The 17,467-nt window shown below is 41.2% G+C and overlaps 1 protein-coding gene across 9 annotated transcripts in view; it reads right to left on the bottom strand.

Moving 5' to 3' along the window:
* The window catches only part of LOC107078496 (uncharacterized), an 82,202-nt gene that overhangs the window by 21,532 nt on the left and 43,203 nt on the right, over positions 1-17,467 (bottom strand). For 8 of the 9 annotated variants that reach the window (XM_015356172.2, XM_069194436.1, XM_015356170.2 and 5 more), the window contains 11 exons: positions 16,919-17,048; positions 15,736-15,855; positions 13,442-13,592; positions 11,848-11,960; positions 10,751-10,904; positions 10,082-10,330; positions 9,409-9,603; positions 6,816-6,994; positions 6,027-6,213; positions 5,032-5,174; positions 1,391-1,575 (listed from right to left, as the gene is read on the bottom strand). In XM_015356172.2, the coding sequence (XP_015211658.2) occupies positions 1,391-1,575; positions 5,032-5,174; positions 6,027-6,213; positions 6,816-6,994; positions 9,409-9,603; positions 10,082-10,330; positions 10,751-10,904; positions 11,848-11,960; positions 13,442-13,592; positions 15,736-15,855; positions 16,919-17,048 (1,806 nt within the window). The remainder of the gene's footprint in view (positions 1-1,390; positions 1,576-5,031; positions 5,175-6,026; positions 6,214-6,815; positions 6,995-9,408; positions 9,604-10,081; positions 10,331-10,750; positions 10,905-11,847; positions 11,961-13,441; positions 13,593-15,735; positions 15,856-16,918; positions 17,049-17,467) is intronic. The other variant, XM_015356171.2, reaches the window with a different exon arrangement.

Below are 17,467 nucleotides of genomic sequence, written 5' to 3' on the forward strand. Positions count from 1 at the left end.
GGTGTCTCACTTTTTAAATAGTTTAAATAGAGAGTAGCACATTTGTCAGGCATCAGGATCGTAAGGACTGACAGCTGCCTTCTCTAGACGGTGATTGGGATGACTGCCTGTCTCAACAGGTTAGTAACTCCTTGTATAAAAAATAAAACCCCTCATTTGTACATAAATATATCCTCAGAACTGTAAATATGGATTAATATGGATTTTTAACTTAACACATTAATCTTAATTTCAGGATGTCAACATCTGATGTCTCGATGCAATGTAGAAGTGTGAAAGTATGCATTAAAAGGTACAGATGTGTACAGCTGTGTACAGTTTTAACTGTTAATAGTACCTGAAACTGCATTGCAATTCATTGCACAGAAAGCAATGCTTGACCTCATCAATAGTTATTTTGCTGAGGCAATGATGAAGGACTCAATTCAGATGTTCTAAATGGCTGTCTGAGAGTCTAACATTTCTGAAGCATGTTGGGGTCTAGCATTCAATTCTGGACCTGGGGTGTGCGGAGTTTGTGTGTTCTCTTTGTGATCGCATGGGCTTCCTCCAGGCACTCCAGTTTGCTCCTGCATACTGGTAGGTTATTTAGCTTCTCGGTAAAAAATGGAAAATCCCAGGATGGTTTATAGGGTTGGTGACCCCAAAAAACGAGGAGAAATTATAATCTAGTCCTGCAAAATCCCCCCCCCCCTAAAATTTCTGCTTTATTCAAACAATATCTCTCTTCTTCACTTGAGCTGCTATGTAGTGGGGCTGCTGGTGCAGAAACATTACAGCGCCACACCACGGTGGAGCCGTACTTTAGCAGTGAGTAACATAGATCCCCCCTATTTGTGAAGCTATTGGATGAAACGGCTAAAAAATGTAAGTAGAAGTACTGTTTTTTTAAATTCAGTTGAGTCATAAAAAATATGCATCTACGCCCAGAGACCTGCTCTTTTCGGAGATTTAAAATATCCTTCAGAACTCAAGGCAAGGTATTCAGAAGACAGAACTAAAGGTAAGTTTGGCACAGAGAGCTGCAGAAAGGCTGCAGCCCTGCATCAAGTACAAGCCTGCTCATCATGCAGGACACATCACCTGTGTCCACATCACCACTGTGTCAGAGCTGCTGAACTGAAAATCCCAGTGTTTTGGGTCTTATGTTAAAACCGTAACATGCAGCACAGCGTTCAAACATCAAAGGAGTTTTTCCATTCAAAAGTTTCACTGAAAACGATCCATAGAAAAGAAGATTAGCTTTAAAAGTAGCCGTGGCAGAATAGAGATTGGCGATCCTTGCCTTAACCCTCCTCCCCAGAAGACAGAGAGATTGGCCTGCCATTCTGTCAGACAGCACACCACGGAAAACCAAACTGTGTTTAAACTGACTCTGAAATGAACTCACCCAATAACCCAGTTTTTGTTGAGCAGACCCAGGAGTTCCCGCCTCTGTCCCAGTTTCTGTTTCTTGTCGAGCTGATCCGCTGTTACAAGGGCGTGGAACTCGTCACACTGGTGATCTTCAATGACGTACACGCTGTCTGAAGTCCTGGGCCACAGCTCACAGTCGAGAGCCCATGGGCTCGAGGCCTGAGAGAGAATCAGGAGAGCTGTAATTAAGGTGACCTGCCAACACAACTTTAGGGGCACTAACAGATCAAACCCCACCAGTTCAGTGAAGGAGGCCTACAGTGCTTTTCTGCGGTGTCTTGGAAAGAGACACGGTGTTTAATCAGATACTGTTAAGCACTATAGAATGAAGACCTCAGACATAGCATAAAAATATGTTTCTATCTGAAACAAAACTATTTTTAACAAAAACATTCATATAGAAAATTTCCAAAGCACTAAATAAATACATAAGGCCTCAGATCATTTCTCCTATAAAACCCAGCACCCTTAGAGTGCTAGACAGTTTAGACATTTTTATTTTTCCTTATGAAACCTGAAAACATCTACAGTACTGTGAATATTTATCCTTTCATACAGAATTCAAAATCATGTTTGTTATATTTTACTGAATATGTACACTGAGTACAAAACATCACCACAGTTATCCATTGAAACCCAAGACGATGTGTCAGGTGTGTAACAGAGTAGGCAGGTTTCATTCACTCATCGCCAAATTCACAGCGTAGAAAAGCAATACAATTTCATTGTGCTGCACTTGTACATGACTTACTACCGGCAGAGATGCTACCACAGGCAAGCCGTGATGATTGAGGGCTACAGTTCAACAGGTTCCCATGTCTACTCAAGGACACTTTCAAGCAGTATTACTTTTATGAAGACTGTACACCCAGAGCTCGCAGATGGAAACTTGATTTGTTTTCACTCCATTTTTAAAATAGCATCTCTGGATTTCATTTTATGCGTTTAAATATGGCTATATGTCTGTTTGCTTTTTCAATTGCTACTCCACTCTCTTGGTCATCATCTGGTGAAGAACACAACAAGACAGACACGGAGAGCAGCAGTTTTCCAAAAAACATACAACACCCCAGTGCAGAGTTTGAAACACTTTCTGAAAGGCCAGGTACTGGATGAGAGGGGACACAGGATCAGTCTCTGTCCTCAGGGGGAAAACAGGATGAGAGTGAAATGACAGCGCCGTGTTGAGGAAATCAGGATGTACTCAGTATAAGGGGTAAGTCCGAAAGTGTGAAATTAGTATTACTGAAACTCTTCCAATTCTTCCAAAAAAACTTCGTTGTCAATGAGTTTTGAATAGCTCAGTCTTTCTCTCCACATTGTTAGCATAAGGGTTAATACAGATGTCCTGAAATCAAATAAATCATAAGTCCATTGGCAGACTCAAGATTAAATAAAACTTGGCTATAAACAACCTGGAGGATAATCAGTTCTCTTGCATGGGGGAGAGCTATCAAAGCTGCTTTTGGCTCCAGCTGCCTTCAGAGCCACCCTAATCAGTCACAGATCTATCGTGCTCCTGATTTAGCTGTGACAAGGGGGGCAGCCTTAGGATTGGGCCCGCATGACAACACTTGCACCAGGGAGCTCATTCTGAGAAGCCCTTGTTAGAACAGCCCTGCGCAGACTCACACTGATTTTAAATAAGGATAATGAACCTCTCGGGAATAACAAAAATGTTAAAAAAAATGTAACAGATATCACCTGAACTAACCTCTTTTGTTTGCTGGTCTGAAAACAAGTAGCAATACTGTCTAGTCACACTGAGCTTTACCACAGAGGACAGTCTAATCTGGGGAGGTCTTCTCTGTTCACTAATTTGGTTTGGATTTCTTGATGCTAATTTCCCTATAGCAAACAGAACAGGTGTCACTGGAGTTTGGTGCCCCGAATTGGTCTTAGTGGGATTAAAAGCAATAAGTACTGAAGCTAATATGATTGGAAAGAGGGAAATACTTAACTTTCTAATGCACAGCTGTCAATGTAGAAAAGCTTATGTAGAAATACAATTCCTATAGAAATCTATTTGCAGAGGCAGCATGCATTTCATGGGAATTATCAAAATGTTCCGGTACATCGGAAGGCATGTAATTTTTACCACATGCAGTGCTATGATAGAGAATCTTCAAGAGTATTTATAATGCACCATGATTAAACAAACCTATAAGTTGCAGGAATAAAGGCAGTGTATTCATTTTTATGTGGGAATAACGACATGTTTTTACAGTACAATAAACACATTTTATCATAATTTGGACCAAGCAAGACAATGCAAGGTTCAAAACTATTGGAAAAAAAGGCAAAGTGCAAGAAAACACTTATTTGGTACTGTAACACCTGAAAATACTGTTTTTTGCTATTACAAAGGATCAACCAAAATGATTCCCTTTTACGCTATCAGTTCTAAATTAAATAAGGGGAAAATAATCACAAAATAAGAGTAAGAAAACTTAGGCTCAAAAAAGAAAGATGGCTGAAATAAACTGAGTATGAAAAGTGATTCATATTCCTTCGCATTTCCCCACTGTAAGCGTAGAACCTATTCACCGTTTTGTCTTGTGGCTTCCATAGCCTTTAAGCAGCAGTCTCAGTTTTTTGGGGAACAATTGCTAAGAATCCCTGATGTGAATCTCGACTTGCAGACAGGATACACTTGTGGGCACGGTTGGAGGCAGCCCCAGAGCCGTCATTAAAACTGATTGCCAGACACCAACAAGTTCACAAGCTCCTCTTTTAGATTCTCCTTAAACTGCCTGGTGTTCTGTAATATTTCTCTCTCTACGAGGAAGCACTGTCTCTCTATATGGAACAGTGATCTCAATCTAAGATTTACGAACAATCTCTTCCTGAAGAAGAAAGCACTTGCATGTTTAATTAAACAACTCAGTCAAGTACAGAGAGCGCTGCAGTTATATAAGGCACAGTGACCTTGATTTCTCACATTGACAGCTTTTCTTTAAGAGCAGATTTAATTTTTTGCATTGGTCTTCTCCTAAATGTTCTAACAGATACGCGTGGGTTCGGTGTCTTAACTATTTTAACTATTTTTATACTTTCCATACCTCTGCATATAGAAATTGCAGTTTTCTGGGGTATACACATTTTGAACTCTGTCACATTTTTTTATTGTTTGATATTCCACATTTTTTAAATCTATCATACATAAACATATAACATGTATACACAACTAAGGTATAAAATGAAGACTGATTGACAGACATGAAAATGCAGATTCCTTTGGAAAAATAGGACAAATGCAGAAATATGACTATGTAAAGAAATGAAGTGTCCATTATGCAGGTGTAGGGTGGCAGGGTGGTGTGGCAGTTAAAATTATTGCCTCACACCTCTTTAGTCCTGGATTCACAGACTCCCTCTGTGTGGGGCCTGCATGTTCACCTGGGTTTGCTCTGTGTCGTCTGTGCTAGATAGATAGCTTTCTCCTTTCCCTGTGTTTCAAGGAGATGCACTGTGGTTCCAGAACCACTGCCAGGAGTAACTGCTTCTATGCAGTTATTCTATTTCAAATGGACGACTGGGTCTCCACTAACACCATCTTCCCAGTGTACAAGAAGTCAACCCATCAAAGTGGGGATAAAGTCCTGGGTGTCTTACCAGTTCATTCAGCGTCAGGGAACGCTTTGTCTTTTTGAAGATGAACAAATCTTGAACGCCTAAAGCACTGAAGAACTCTCTCCAGCCACTGGGATCCAGGTCTGCTTTCAAATAGCAGCTGTGCAGCAACACCCAGTCCACCCCTGAAACACCAAAGGACACGATCCACACTTAAACATCTAATTGCCAAGTCAGCGATGAAGCAAATCTCCCAACTTTATTTCTCCGAATCTTTCTGCAACTTATAAAATAATATGTTTCCAGTGAGCCCTGGATGTCACGAGCTACAGTGAGCAACCTGGACACTCACAGGGGATATAAAGGTAAAAACTATGTTAACAAGAGGTTCTGAAAAGATGTGCTAACGGAGTAAACATCAGCAAGGTCATTCTTATCATCTATGATTTTCACAGCACTTGATCGAAATTCTAGTACTTATCCTTCAGGGATGTCAGCAGCACATAATGCATCACGTGGATGTGCCGGATTCCCACTATTCTATCACAGACAATGCTTCCAAAGAGTTTTACCCTCACAGCATTTTCTACTCCAGATACTTTGCTTTAAAGAATTAAAGTGGGGGGAGTGTTTAAAAAAACAGTGGCCAAAATAGCCTTCTATTGTTAAGGCAGAATTCACAGGCAGGACCTTTAAAACGGGTCTTTTTGCACTGAAAGCATTTACAATATTAATAGCACAGAGCTTCAGAAATTTCAGTTCACAAATCCAAAGATTTTTTTTTGTCCAGTGAGATGCTTCATTCAGCAGTCTTAATCGAGACTAGTACAGATTTAGCCTGCGGACAAGAAACGTTTAGATAAATAACAGGAGATTTTGTTAATATCCATCAGTGAGAAAAGGTTATTTTAAAGACTAAGTTCAAAATCCAGCAGGGAATTCTTTTCATCTAACTTGGCAGATTTTTACAAGATAAAAAACACAGACATTTAAAAGTGGTTGTATAAAGACAAAACAGAGGTAATCCACTTTGTTACCTGGAAGCTTTGATGGCAGGTCAATGTTTCCATACTCCTCTGAAAACTGCACCTTGGTTTCTCTGGGACACACAAAACCCTTGTTTGTGAAAACTGGGATTGCTGCATCCAATTTCACATAGTCTCGACCGCACGAATGCTGCTTGATGAACACAAGGTAGCTGATAACAATGTCTTCAGGCTTGACCTAGAAAACAAATGCCATAGCAGAGACGAATAAAGCAATATACAGTTTATATATAATGAATACTTTAAACTGCATAGGTCTTGACAGTCTACTGTATTTCTGGCACACCAAACCCAGGCTGCAATTCTGTTTTATTGTAGAATGTTGCTATGTAGTCACATTCATTGCAACCAAATCTTTCAGCCAGTAATTAATGATATTTTTTTCTTGCACTGTGATAATCAGATGGCCCAGGCTTTTTAGGTTTCTGTTGGTCAGAGAGCATGCTGGTGTAAAATACTACCTGGTTGCACTCTGATATTAGGGGATTTATGGTTAAAGAAACACTCATTAAAGGTCTTAGAATTATATTGTCAAGCAAATATAAACTTTAGTTGCATCATATTGGGTACCTAGAAAGATTTAAGATCCTATTTGTGGGCCTTTTTATGTTCTCAAACTTGGCTTTGGTTAATTTAAAAACCCCTCTATATATTTCAGTCTCACAGGACTCTCTTCCACATGACTTGTAGTCTGGACCCTTTATTCATCACTGTTTTTCTTTCACTTCAGGTCACAGCTAACTTACTACTCTGGGTCCTGGGGAAAGTGGGAATAGTTACCTTCCATGTGCCGCTCTTCAGAATGGGATAAATGTGCTCCTGGAGGACTTTCTCTGGCTCCAGCTCATGCACTTCCAGTCTCTTCAGCAGCTCTCTTACTTGAGAGTTACCCAGGGGATCAAGGCACTCCAGCAGCCTGGGGTTCACTGTACTAAGATCCTTATAAATGGCTTCCCGGCCTGAATGGTACACAGAAACAGGAAAATCTGACCCAAAACTGGATGAACCCATCGATGAGAGAGCTATTTTATTAAAAAAGACTATGCTCTACATTTATACACTTAAATTCACTTCAGACAGTCTTCAAAGCCACCCTAATTCTATCATTACAAATCTGTTTGACTACAAATCTTGAAAATGTCCAAAAATTTCAAACATTTTTAAAGCACTGTTTCCTGTAAGGTGCATTTAACTTCATGTACTATAAACAGCTATACCATATTTAAAAACAATGGTAATGTACACAATGCAGTAAAAAGCTTAGGACCTTAGAGGAAATCCTAACAATACATCACATAAAAAATGATATTTTTTTATTAGGATGATCTCTGGATGCACTGTTTCTTAAGCTGAGGTTCTCTGTCTTGATATGACACTTTTCAACTGGATTTCTTCTGCTTCAAGGAAACTTATTTTGACAACAGAAAAGAGATTAAACTTTGTAGCATCTTGTACAGCTTTTGAGACTGCTGTCATTCATTTATCTGTAAGCCTGACAAAGACTTCATAAGCCTCAGTAACATTTCACTCCACAAAACAAAAAAAGTGAAATAAATGAATTTTGTATCCTCTTGAATAAAAACAACACATTATTTTATTTATCAGCTTTGCAGTTTCTGATGTTTAAGCTTTTAAGTACAGTATTTTAATTAATAAAAGCATCCTTCTGTATTTCTAGAACAGTAACTTACATGAATTGATATAATATACGTCATTGAATTATGTCCTGTTCATGTCAGTACTATATTATTAATATCGGGAAAGTTGTTTTTGCTCATACAGATTCATATACAGTATGCCTGTAGTCAGAAAATGGGTTTAAGAGACTGGAAGAAAGTGCAGGCCTTCTCTGGACTGAACAGCAGCATCAATAGTCTTGTTCTGGTTAATAATGCAGGAGTCTAGGCTATGCTATAGATCACAACAGAGGAATGTAAAATAAATTTTTAATTTTCCCTAGCACTTATACTTGACCTCTCAGTGCTCAGTGCCTCTAAAGTGCTGGTGTAACTAAGTAACTTCTTTAAATTCTCGCTCTGTGATTCTGGTAACTCATTTGTACTCGAGAGGGATAATGACTTATGAATGGACATACAAGGAGAAATCTAAAATAATGAATAGAAGCCTTTGGACTGCATGTATTACATATGTGTATGGAAGAAAGTTATTCATTTAAAAAACTAACATGTCTCAAAATCACTAAATAGGTTTTATTTTGGGGGAGGGGAAGGCATATCAACCATGCTGATACGGAACTAAATAAATTTATACAGTACTTAAATAAAAAATATTTATTTTTTGCATTGTCTAAATATATATTTGGAAGTGCTGAAGGTAAACTTGTAAAAAAAGAAAGTAACAAACACAGGGAGCTTGTAAAATGAGTCAGTCTGCTCATGAAAACTGTGCACACACAAATGGGACTACTGAGCGCATTTTCTTGGGCAAAGTACACACCAGGGGGCGCTATGCTTGTGTCCATGATAGCAGGACACAACACTCCTGCCCCACAGGAGACAGCTGGCTCAGGATACACGTGTCTAACTGTGCCAAAAAGGTTTATAAACAGTATCCAGTGTAAGTAAACATCTTAGAACTTTTCGTCTTACTGCACAAAAATGAAAACATCTTTAGGGTACAGTAAGTGCTCCATGCAAATAAAGTACTTAATCACCACATTGGGGGGAGAAAAGGGCTATCCACAAAACCAAGCAGAGACATGTAATTTCATATTAATTGACATCGGCAGCAATCTAGCACTGAGATTTCTCTTTAATTCGCGCCATTGATTTCCTCGTCATGCGCTGATTGAGGTGCTGCATTCAAATGCTAAATTCCTGCTGCTTGAAAGGCCTGGTTATCCTAAGGCTTTGTCAAAAAAAGCAATCTGGACACATTATTAACTACACCTTGAGCTGTCGCTAAAGGAAGACTGACAAAGGCACTGCTTTGAAAGAACTAACCGAGTCACACAAAGGGCTTGAACCTGTTCAAATAAGAAACAGGTACTTCTCTGTGCAAATCAAAAATTTAACCTCCATGCCACAAACTACGCATAGTTATCAAATACTATTAGAAAAAGGAAACAGCAATCCTCACAGGTCAGTGGAGACATCTAGGCGCATGGCAATCGTGTAAACCAAAACACAAGGAAACAAAGGAAAAGGTGCATTTCTACACTGGGTGACTGTAGAATCAAAAAGTAAATAATATCGCATAAAAAATAAAAAGCAGCAAACATTCTGGCTTTCCTTTCTTCTTTTTGCCAAACAAGTGTATGTCTTGTCATGTTCAGGGTTCAAGGCACAAAAATCATTCTGTGTTAGTAAGCAGAAAACGCAATGGATAAGCAGAGCCCAGAGGGCACAGATACCTGTCTGGACACTGTGAGGGTCGCTGAGGGGGAAGAAGACGCCCACTCCATCCAGAGCCACCATGCGGCCATCAGCCAGGGGGATGATGGGAATCTTTCGAAGGGCCTGTAACATGGCGTCGGCCTCCTGGTACTCCTGCTCCAGGGTGCGGAAGTTACACACCAGCAGTTTGGCCACCTTTTTCAGGGACTCACCTGAAAGGCAGGGCCCCAGATGTCACACAACAAAATACGTGACAGATCCTTATGGCACACACCAGTACTTTCAAATCAAATCTGCTGGCAAACCATGCACACCATTGCAGCTCCCATACCAGACCCCTGTCAGGAAAATGATTTATGATTTCATGCCTTACAGATTACTATGGTGAAGCAGTGGAAAACTGGAGTGAACTATAGAGAGTGAGACATTCACAACACGCAAAACCATGACAAAGGAAAAGACAGGCTAAATACAAATTGCTAAAAGGCAGAATATACAGTGAAAATCCTGAAAAATTTGCTTAATGGAAGAAAACATTCCAAAAAAACTCTTTGGTTCAGCGTACGTGACTCCTAAATCATACGGCAGCCGCCAACAATAAAACAAGCACAATGTAAGAACATGACTCATTCCCGTTACCGGGTCTCCAGCCGTCCACGTTGCAAGTGGTTTGGTGACTTTCTGATTTACCGCTGTGTGCGCTGTGCTCCCGGAGGAGCTCCTGAGCCATGGCACTGGTGATGGCGGTGATGTCGGAGCCCCTAAGGCGGTGCACCCCCAGGGCGGTGATCAGGGAGTGGGGAAGGGCGGACTGCAAGGCGGGGTGCAGGTAGGACAGGTTCAGGTGCCGCTGCAGCAGCTCTGGACTAATCACCTCCTGGATCAGCACGTCCTGGGACACGGCAATCTGGGAGGGCAGCTTGAACTCCACATTGCCCTCTGGAAGACACAGTGCGTTACTGGAAATGATGGGCAGTCACTACAGATTTCATCTTGGCCTCAATGGAGCTCAGCTTCATTAAAATACAATGTCCTTCGCAGTTGGAGGCTAGCAACAAAAAGCAACCTTGCTTGTTCCTACAGGACCAGTGCCTTTCCTTTTCATTTTAATGGTTATCAATTCAGATCATAAAAGGCCTTCAAAACACACAACCATTGATGCCCATCGTATTAGCAGGTTCGTAATTGCAATTTAAAAGTCCTACAGTCACTGTGACATGCATTTTGTTACTGTATGTTCTACGATTACCTTGTGAAGGACTCTTCTCAGGTTGCCCATATTTACAGGAAGAGGAAAAAATAGCTCTATTATTTACGATAGAGAGAGGTCTCTGTCTCAAGACAGATGAAGAGACGGACCTTTATCCTCCTTTGTGGGCAGACAAGCTTTTCCTTTAAGGAGCTGGATGATCTTTCCAGCCACAGGATTGAAGAAGTCCAGAATTTCATCTGGAAGGGGGATAAACTGCAGGAACTGACAGAGACCTTGCAGGCCACTGAATTCTGGATGTTCCTACAAAAAAAGAAAGAGAATAACGTCTATAAAAACTGGGAAAGTCCTTTACAATTCTTGGAGATACTCTCAATAAATCTGCAGCTGATTGTCTCACTAAGGAAATACCTGGATAAGAGAGAGACTTGGATTGACAGATAAACTTTTGTTTGAAATAAAAAAAAGAGCTTGAACTTTGATTTCATCTGTGAACGTATTTAAACCTTGAAGTGTCTTGTGAAAGGTTTGTCTAAACTATGATTTTAAGGATCACAGTGTGCATAGAAATCACCGCAGTCTGCTTTCTTTCATACCCAACACTTTTACATCTTTAGTTTTCTCTCAGGAGTGTTATGACTGAATGCTTATCAAAGGCTTTGATGCACTACAGTGCACCACATGCACTGCAGGTAAAACAGCAGCAGAGAAATGTTCCAGAATTCATCTTAGGATACATTATACTGTGGATTTAGAAAATGCACCCTTAATTCATTTGGCAAAGTTATTTCTCATTTCAAAAACTAATCTAGTGGGGCATGATGGCTGCTATGTGTCATCCAGGTGGGTGCTGTACTTCAGAAGTGGATGAAGAGGGTCCCTCCTACATGTGAAACACTTTGGAATCCTTGGGAATGAAACTCATTACACAGGCATAAGCAATGAATAGGTACATTCAAACAGGAATGGATACAGGAACAGTTTGCATGCAGCAAGTCCAATTTAAGGAACGGAAACAATTGAAAAAAATAACACCTGTCTTTGCAATGTATCAACAAATTATTTGCACTATTCTAATATCTTATACATGATTACTCTGAAAAAGAATAATCAGTTTTTAGAGCAATTTAAGAATGCAGCGCATCCACTAATCACATTTGTAGAGGAATTTGAACTACTGAATCTGCTTTGACTTTAGAATCCTAGGCAGCCACCACATCTCCTTCGACACAGCTCCTCCTCTTACCATGAAGATGTCCATGGCGTGAAGGAAGAGCTGAGGGATTTCTGAACGGAGCCACTGATTCCATGGGCTGTCACGATCCACGTCTTCTCTGGAGGACGGAATGTCAAAGTCCCCTGCGGAAAAGACAACAATCAGATACTACACACTCAGCTCCCGCTATACGAGCGTCATTGGTACCCAAATTTACGGTCACAGGCCAAAAGCGAGACCTAATTTGCATTAAAATACACATAGAGGTCTCAACTTCATTCCAAGTGCTCATTACTGGACATAAACTAGTTGAGATTAGGTACTTTTCTGATGTATTTCCATAATTTGGCACCATAAATTGCTAAGTGTACAGTTGCCACGGTGGCGCTCAGTTAGCATTACTGCCTCGCAGGCCTGAGACCCTGGGCTAAGTTCCTGCGGTGCTACAGTATGTATGTGTAGTTTGTATGCTCTCCACTTGCTTTCATGGCTTCCCAGCCCTGGTCAATTTTTTGGATTTGGGGAAAATTCGCCTTGATGTGTGTGTTTGTGTCTAAGTGTGCCCTGCGATGGACTGTTATCCAATCCAGGGTGCATCCTGCCTTGCACCCATTGCTTGCTGGTTACTTGCCAGTACCCCTGCATCAGAGAATGGATAGATGGATGTTACAACAAATAGAATTTAACAACACATTGTTGTGTTTCAATGTATTATGAAGCAGTTATATGGAGGACTAAAAATTGCATACTGTAATCTCTATAGCATACATGAACAATAAATATGAATACTGAACTAATCAAAATGGATCATTATGTTAGTTAATAAATCTTGTGCAGTCAAAAACAGAATGAAATCTATTACTGTACAAATAATATAGAGCATCAGGCTATCTGGCAATATGGATTCTATGGTATGCTTTCATAAAGTCTAGGTCCTCTATATTTATGTGAAGTACCAACAACATAAAGTCCAAGCAGAACATTGTGGTCTGAAGATGGTGGTTGCCTAGCAATTCAAAGAATCTCTGAAATCACTTTTATCAGCCTTGGGATGACCTCTCAAGTTAATTGGGTTGCAAATGTTCAGAGCGCGTTACATCTTTTCATTTATCTCAGTCTGAGGTGTTCTGCCCAGTTACTGTAACAAGAGCTTCCCCTATTTTCATATTCCCACTACTGGAATCACTGCACTGGGTCCTGCCATTGAGCAAATTCTCTGACAGCTTAAAACCTGGAATGCTAGGCCCAAGATCACAGACCAAGGAATTCTCAGCTCCAAAACTGACCTTACCTACTATAAATACACCTGGCAACCTTTAACATCCCATTATCTGGGTTCCAGTCCTGGGATCAGATGAAGAGACCCATGTTCTCATTTTACCCTGTGGAACGTCTTTTGGATAACCCTAACAAAAGGCCCAGGACAGCAGGATCCCTACTCTTGAGGCGGCAGAGATTGTCTTTAATGCATCGTAATTTGTATACCACAAATCCGTATCCGGGAGGAGCGTAATATTGTCAACTGCTGTGTCATTCAAGCTCTGTAGAAAAATGCAGTAAAGGGTTCTACAGCATGTACAGACTGATCGATAGCTGCACCCAAAAGACAGAAAAGAACATGTACCTTGAATGATGAAGCGAAACCCAAAGCTTCTCAAGGGCAGAAAGGCAAAGACAGGCTGCTTCTCTGGCTGCATGGTCAGGCCTTGACAGTCATCTCCATTGCTGAGTTTAAAGGCCAGCGCTATTTCAGTGGACTCCACGTTGTCCTTGATCTGCAGAAGCACAAAATAAAAATGAATTCTGCCGGAATCAGGTCTGAGCGCAATTAATTGGACAGCCTCCTCTCGGCTTTCTAGTTTCATGCGGGCTTGAAGTGACATCAGCGAGTGTCGCTCCTCTCCTCCAATCAGATCTTACTCTCCTGTCTGGCACGTCTGCGCAGCTCACAGGATGTCACATGACAGATGGCTGTGCAGGTGGGTGTGGCTGTGAAGCACATCTGCACCTCTCATTAATATTGTTAATACCCTGTATTCCAAAAACAAATACTGAACTGTTTTTTTTATAAGTAGTGATTATAAATTTGGCTACAAGCCAGGCTGGCAATAAGCAAACTCAGAACTAGAAAAGCTACAGTATGCAGATATGTCAGACTTCCTTATGCTATTTATTCAGCTAAGGCTGTCATTTTTAGGGACAGAACAACATGTACTGTAAGTTAAAGATAAAATCCAAGTCAAACAGTAACAAACAGACATGGTTGCAGCAGTCAGTGCTTGACCTGATTCTCAACACACTGGAATTTAAATGAGCCTCTATCCTACATAAAAATGTTGTGTCCAGAAAACAACATTCTCCAAACACTCAACTGCCTTTACTCATGTCACCCAGCTTCATTAGTATTGTACACAGTTGCCTACATTTTTTCTTAACGCAGACTGGTCTTGTTACAGTATGTGCATTGTGAGAACAAATGCTAATTGGAAAAGGGTCTTCTGTCTCCCCTGAAATTTAAGTCTGGATACAGGAGAAAAAAGAGGGTTTTTCAACTGGATCCAGTGTTGCCAGCAACAATATCTTATCTAGCAGCCAGCAGCTTTATTTAGTTTATTACTTTAGTAATTATTTGCCTTGCTCCCTGTGTTTGCACAGAGACACTCGGAGTTCTGAAAATTAATTCACTACAACTTGTTAATAAGGCCTCTGTCATTAAGTTTAAATGAGACGAGAGCGAAAAGTGGCTTTGTTCTGAAGAGTGAAAGCTGTACAATGATTATATAACCCAGAAAAAAAAATGCAGTACAGAAGCCTGGAAAAATGTCCAAAAATGTGAGCTTAGCTGTTTTAAATACAATGTTCACTCTCTTCTTTAGAAACTTGCATGCAGAGATTAGTGTGGGATAGTTGGGGGTAGGTCAATACATATTGCCATATAAAAATACTGTGCACTGTATTAATCTATTTTGAGTAGTTTTTTACCCTCTGTACCAGGAGTCCTTAATCCTGCAGTTGCTTAGTTGATGTGATGGCAGATTTTCTAGGTGCCTTTCAAGCAAGATCACATGAAGAGAGAAGCTACTGTACTGAAAGGGTCCAATTAAGCCAATAATGAGATGGTTTAGATCCTTATGGGTCCAGGTGAATAAAATACCTGCAGACCTACTGGCCCACCAGGCTCAGGACTGGAGTTCTCTGCTCTGTAGCTCCAGACTTTCTGTTAGATACTAGAAGGACGTTTCTCTCCGCGAGTAATGAAAAGTTTCATTAACAGTGAAAGATTTAATCAACATTTCTGACGCTGATCAGAGCACTCTCCAGACTTCCATCTGGGACCTCATCCTCACCTGTTCAGGTTGCACTAGGAGGTGCCACCACCACTCTCAGCTCTGGGGCCCTGGTTCAATTCAGGACCTGTAGTGATTTCTAGAGTACATGGAGATTGTATGTCCTCCCTGTGTTTGTGTGGATTTTCTCTAGGTGCTCCGATTTCCTCTCACAGTCTGACGACATGCTGGTAGTTTAATTGGCTTCTGGGAAAACTGGCCCTGGTGTGAACGTGTGCCTATCTGTGTTTGTGTTTGTCCTGCAATGCACTGGTGTCCCATCCGGGGTGTACTCTGCCTTGCACCTGTTGCTTGCTGGGTTAGGCTCTGGCTCCCAGGCGACCCTGAGTTGGATCAAGTGGTTAGAACATGGAGGGATATAAACACAGCATGGCAAATGGATGTCCACGAGATTACAGGGTTGTATTGAAATATAATTATGAATCTCGGGGCTTTGGAAGATTTTTCCTGTTATGCAGCACTTTCAGAAATCAATATCAAAGTCTACAGCCAAACTTGGTTAACTTGAGATCTGTAAGGAGGCAGCCATTGACAGAGTGTCACACAGGAAACCTCAATGAATCTCACTTGCCTTCTTGGCGCACAGAGTGCGTTTCAAGACCAGCCACCGCTCCGTGCCATCTGTGTGCTGCACCTCTAGGACATTGCCGGCCAGATCTCTCCTAGTCATTGATATGACACGGTTCTCACTCTGAGAGAGGGAGAATAAAAAAAACAAATTAGTGAGAGGTGAGAAGCTCTTTTCTACAATTAAGGCAGTCAGCTGCTGTGGAGGAGCTCAGAGCGACAATGATTCCACACTACACACAGAGAGGCACAGTCTGGCAATTCCCTTTGTGTGAATCTACTGCTAAGCTAATTAACAAATGCTAATTCTTGAATGAAAATGGGAACAGTTTGTTTATTTAAAAAATGTTCCAAGTCTTTCAGGAGCCTTAAGCTCACAGGGCCAAAATAAGCCCTTATTTCTATAGAAGAAAGTGGACTCCAGTCCAAAATCATACAGCAAAGTGGACGCCAGTACAATACGTGCCTCCCCATCCCCCAGGGCAGCCTCCTCCAGCATGGTTAAATATAATGGGTCAAAAACAATTGCAACCAAATATTCCCAAAGCACCAAGGTTGCATTACAATGCGGTTGATTCTTGAAATGGCTTCCATTGTGCTGTAGCTCTGAGCACAAAATCGAGTTCTATTTCTCGAATATGCTCTCTGAATGCCATTCCCAGGCAGCATTGTCATACTCCCAATGTTGCAGTCCACGCTTAAGTGAGTGAGTGCATTTATTATCGATGAAGTAAATAAAACACAAAGGATGCATTATTCAGCTAGCACGTTGGCACAATAGTTAGCAATGCTGCCTCGCAGTGATTAGTTCCTGGGTTTCATTCCGGACACAGGGTGCTATCTGCGTGGAGTTTGCATAGATAAGATAAGGCCACTTTATTGGCCATACACAATTTCTTGTATTAGGAATTTGTCTTTTCATATACCCCAACTTGCTCTCCATGAGACACACAGACAGGGAGAGACAGGGTTAAGGGCCTTGCTCAGGGGCCCAACGGAGTAGGATTCCTCTGCTGGCCGAGGGATCCGAACCGGCAACCTTCCAGCCACAGGCGCAGATCCTTAGCCACAGAGCCACGGCACCGCTCCGGTTCATTTTATTGCAGTATACTGTCTAGTCAGACACTAGTGACATGACTTGCTTCTCAGTCAGCAAGCAAGAGCTGGAATCTCAGAGACCCGCTGACCTGGTTGACGATGGTGATCGAACGCAGCCTGTGGAGGAACAGCAGCAGCGATGGGTGAACGTCATGGAAGAGGTTCCGCGTCTGGTAGCTCTCACACCGGAGAGGCAAGATTATCTTCGTGGTCCAACTGCTTGGAAAGAGAACCAGCAGATATGAGACAAAACAGTTCACCGGTATATTATATAGAATATGCAGACTCCATACCACAGTGAACAAGAAAGCTTTGCCTTTTGCTTTTTTGCCTTTTGAAACAAAAACAACAAGTCCTGGGATGTTGATCTACATCTGTTTTAGTTTAATCCAGACCTCCATCAAAACTCATGTACTCAAAACCCAACTGTATTTTAATAAATGAGAAACTTGTAGGGCTGCACAGCTTTTTAAGTGGAGCAATATTTCACAAGAAGGCAAAAAAAATGAAACAGCTTAACCACCCTTCACTTTCCCCCATCCAAAAATGGAAGCTCAAGAAAGGCTGTTCAGACCAAAGCAGAATGACGACCATGAGGTCTGGCATGTTGAAACAGGTTTTGAATATTAGAAGAAGCA

The sequence above is a fragment of the Lepisosteus oculatus genome, chromosome 9, assembly GCF_040954835.1.
Source record: "Lepisosteus oculatus isolate fLepOcu1 chromosome 9, fLepOcu1.hap2, whole genome shotgun sequence".
In the NCBI taxonomy this organism is placed as follows: Eukaryota; Metazoa; Chordata; class Actinopteri; order Semionotiformes; family Lepisosteidae; genus Lepisosteus; species Lepisosteus oculatus.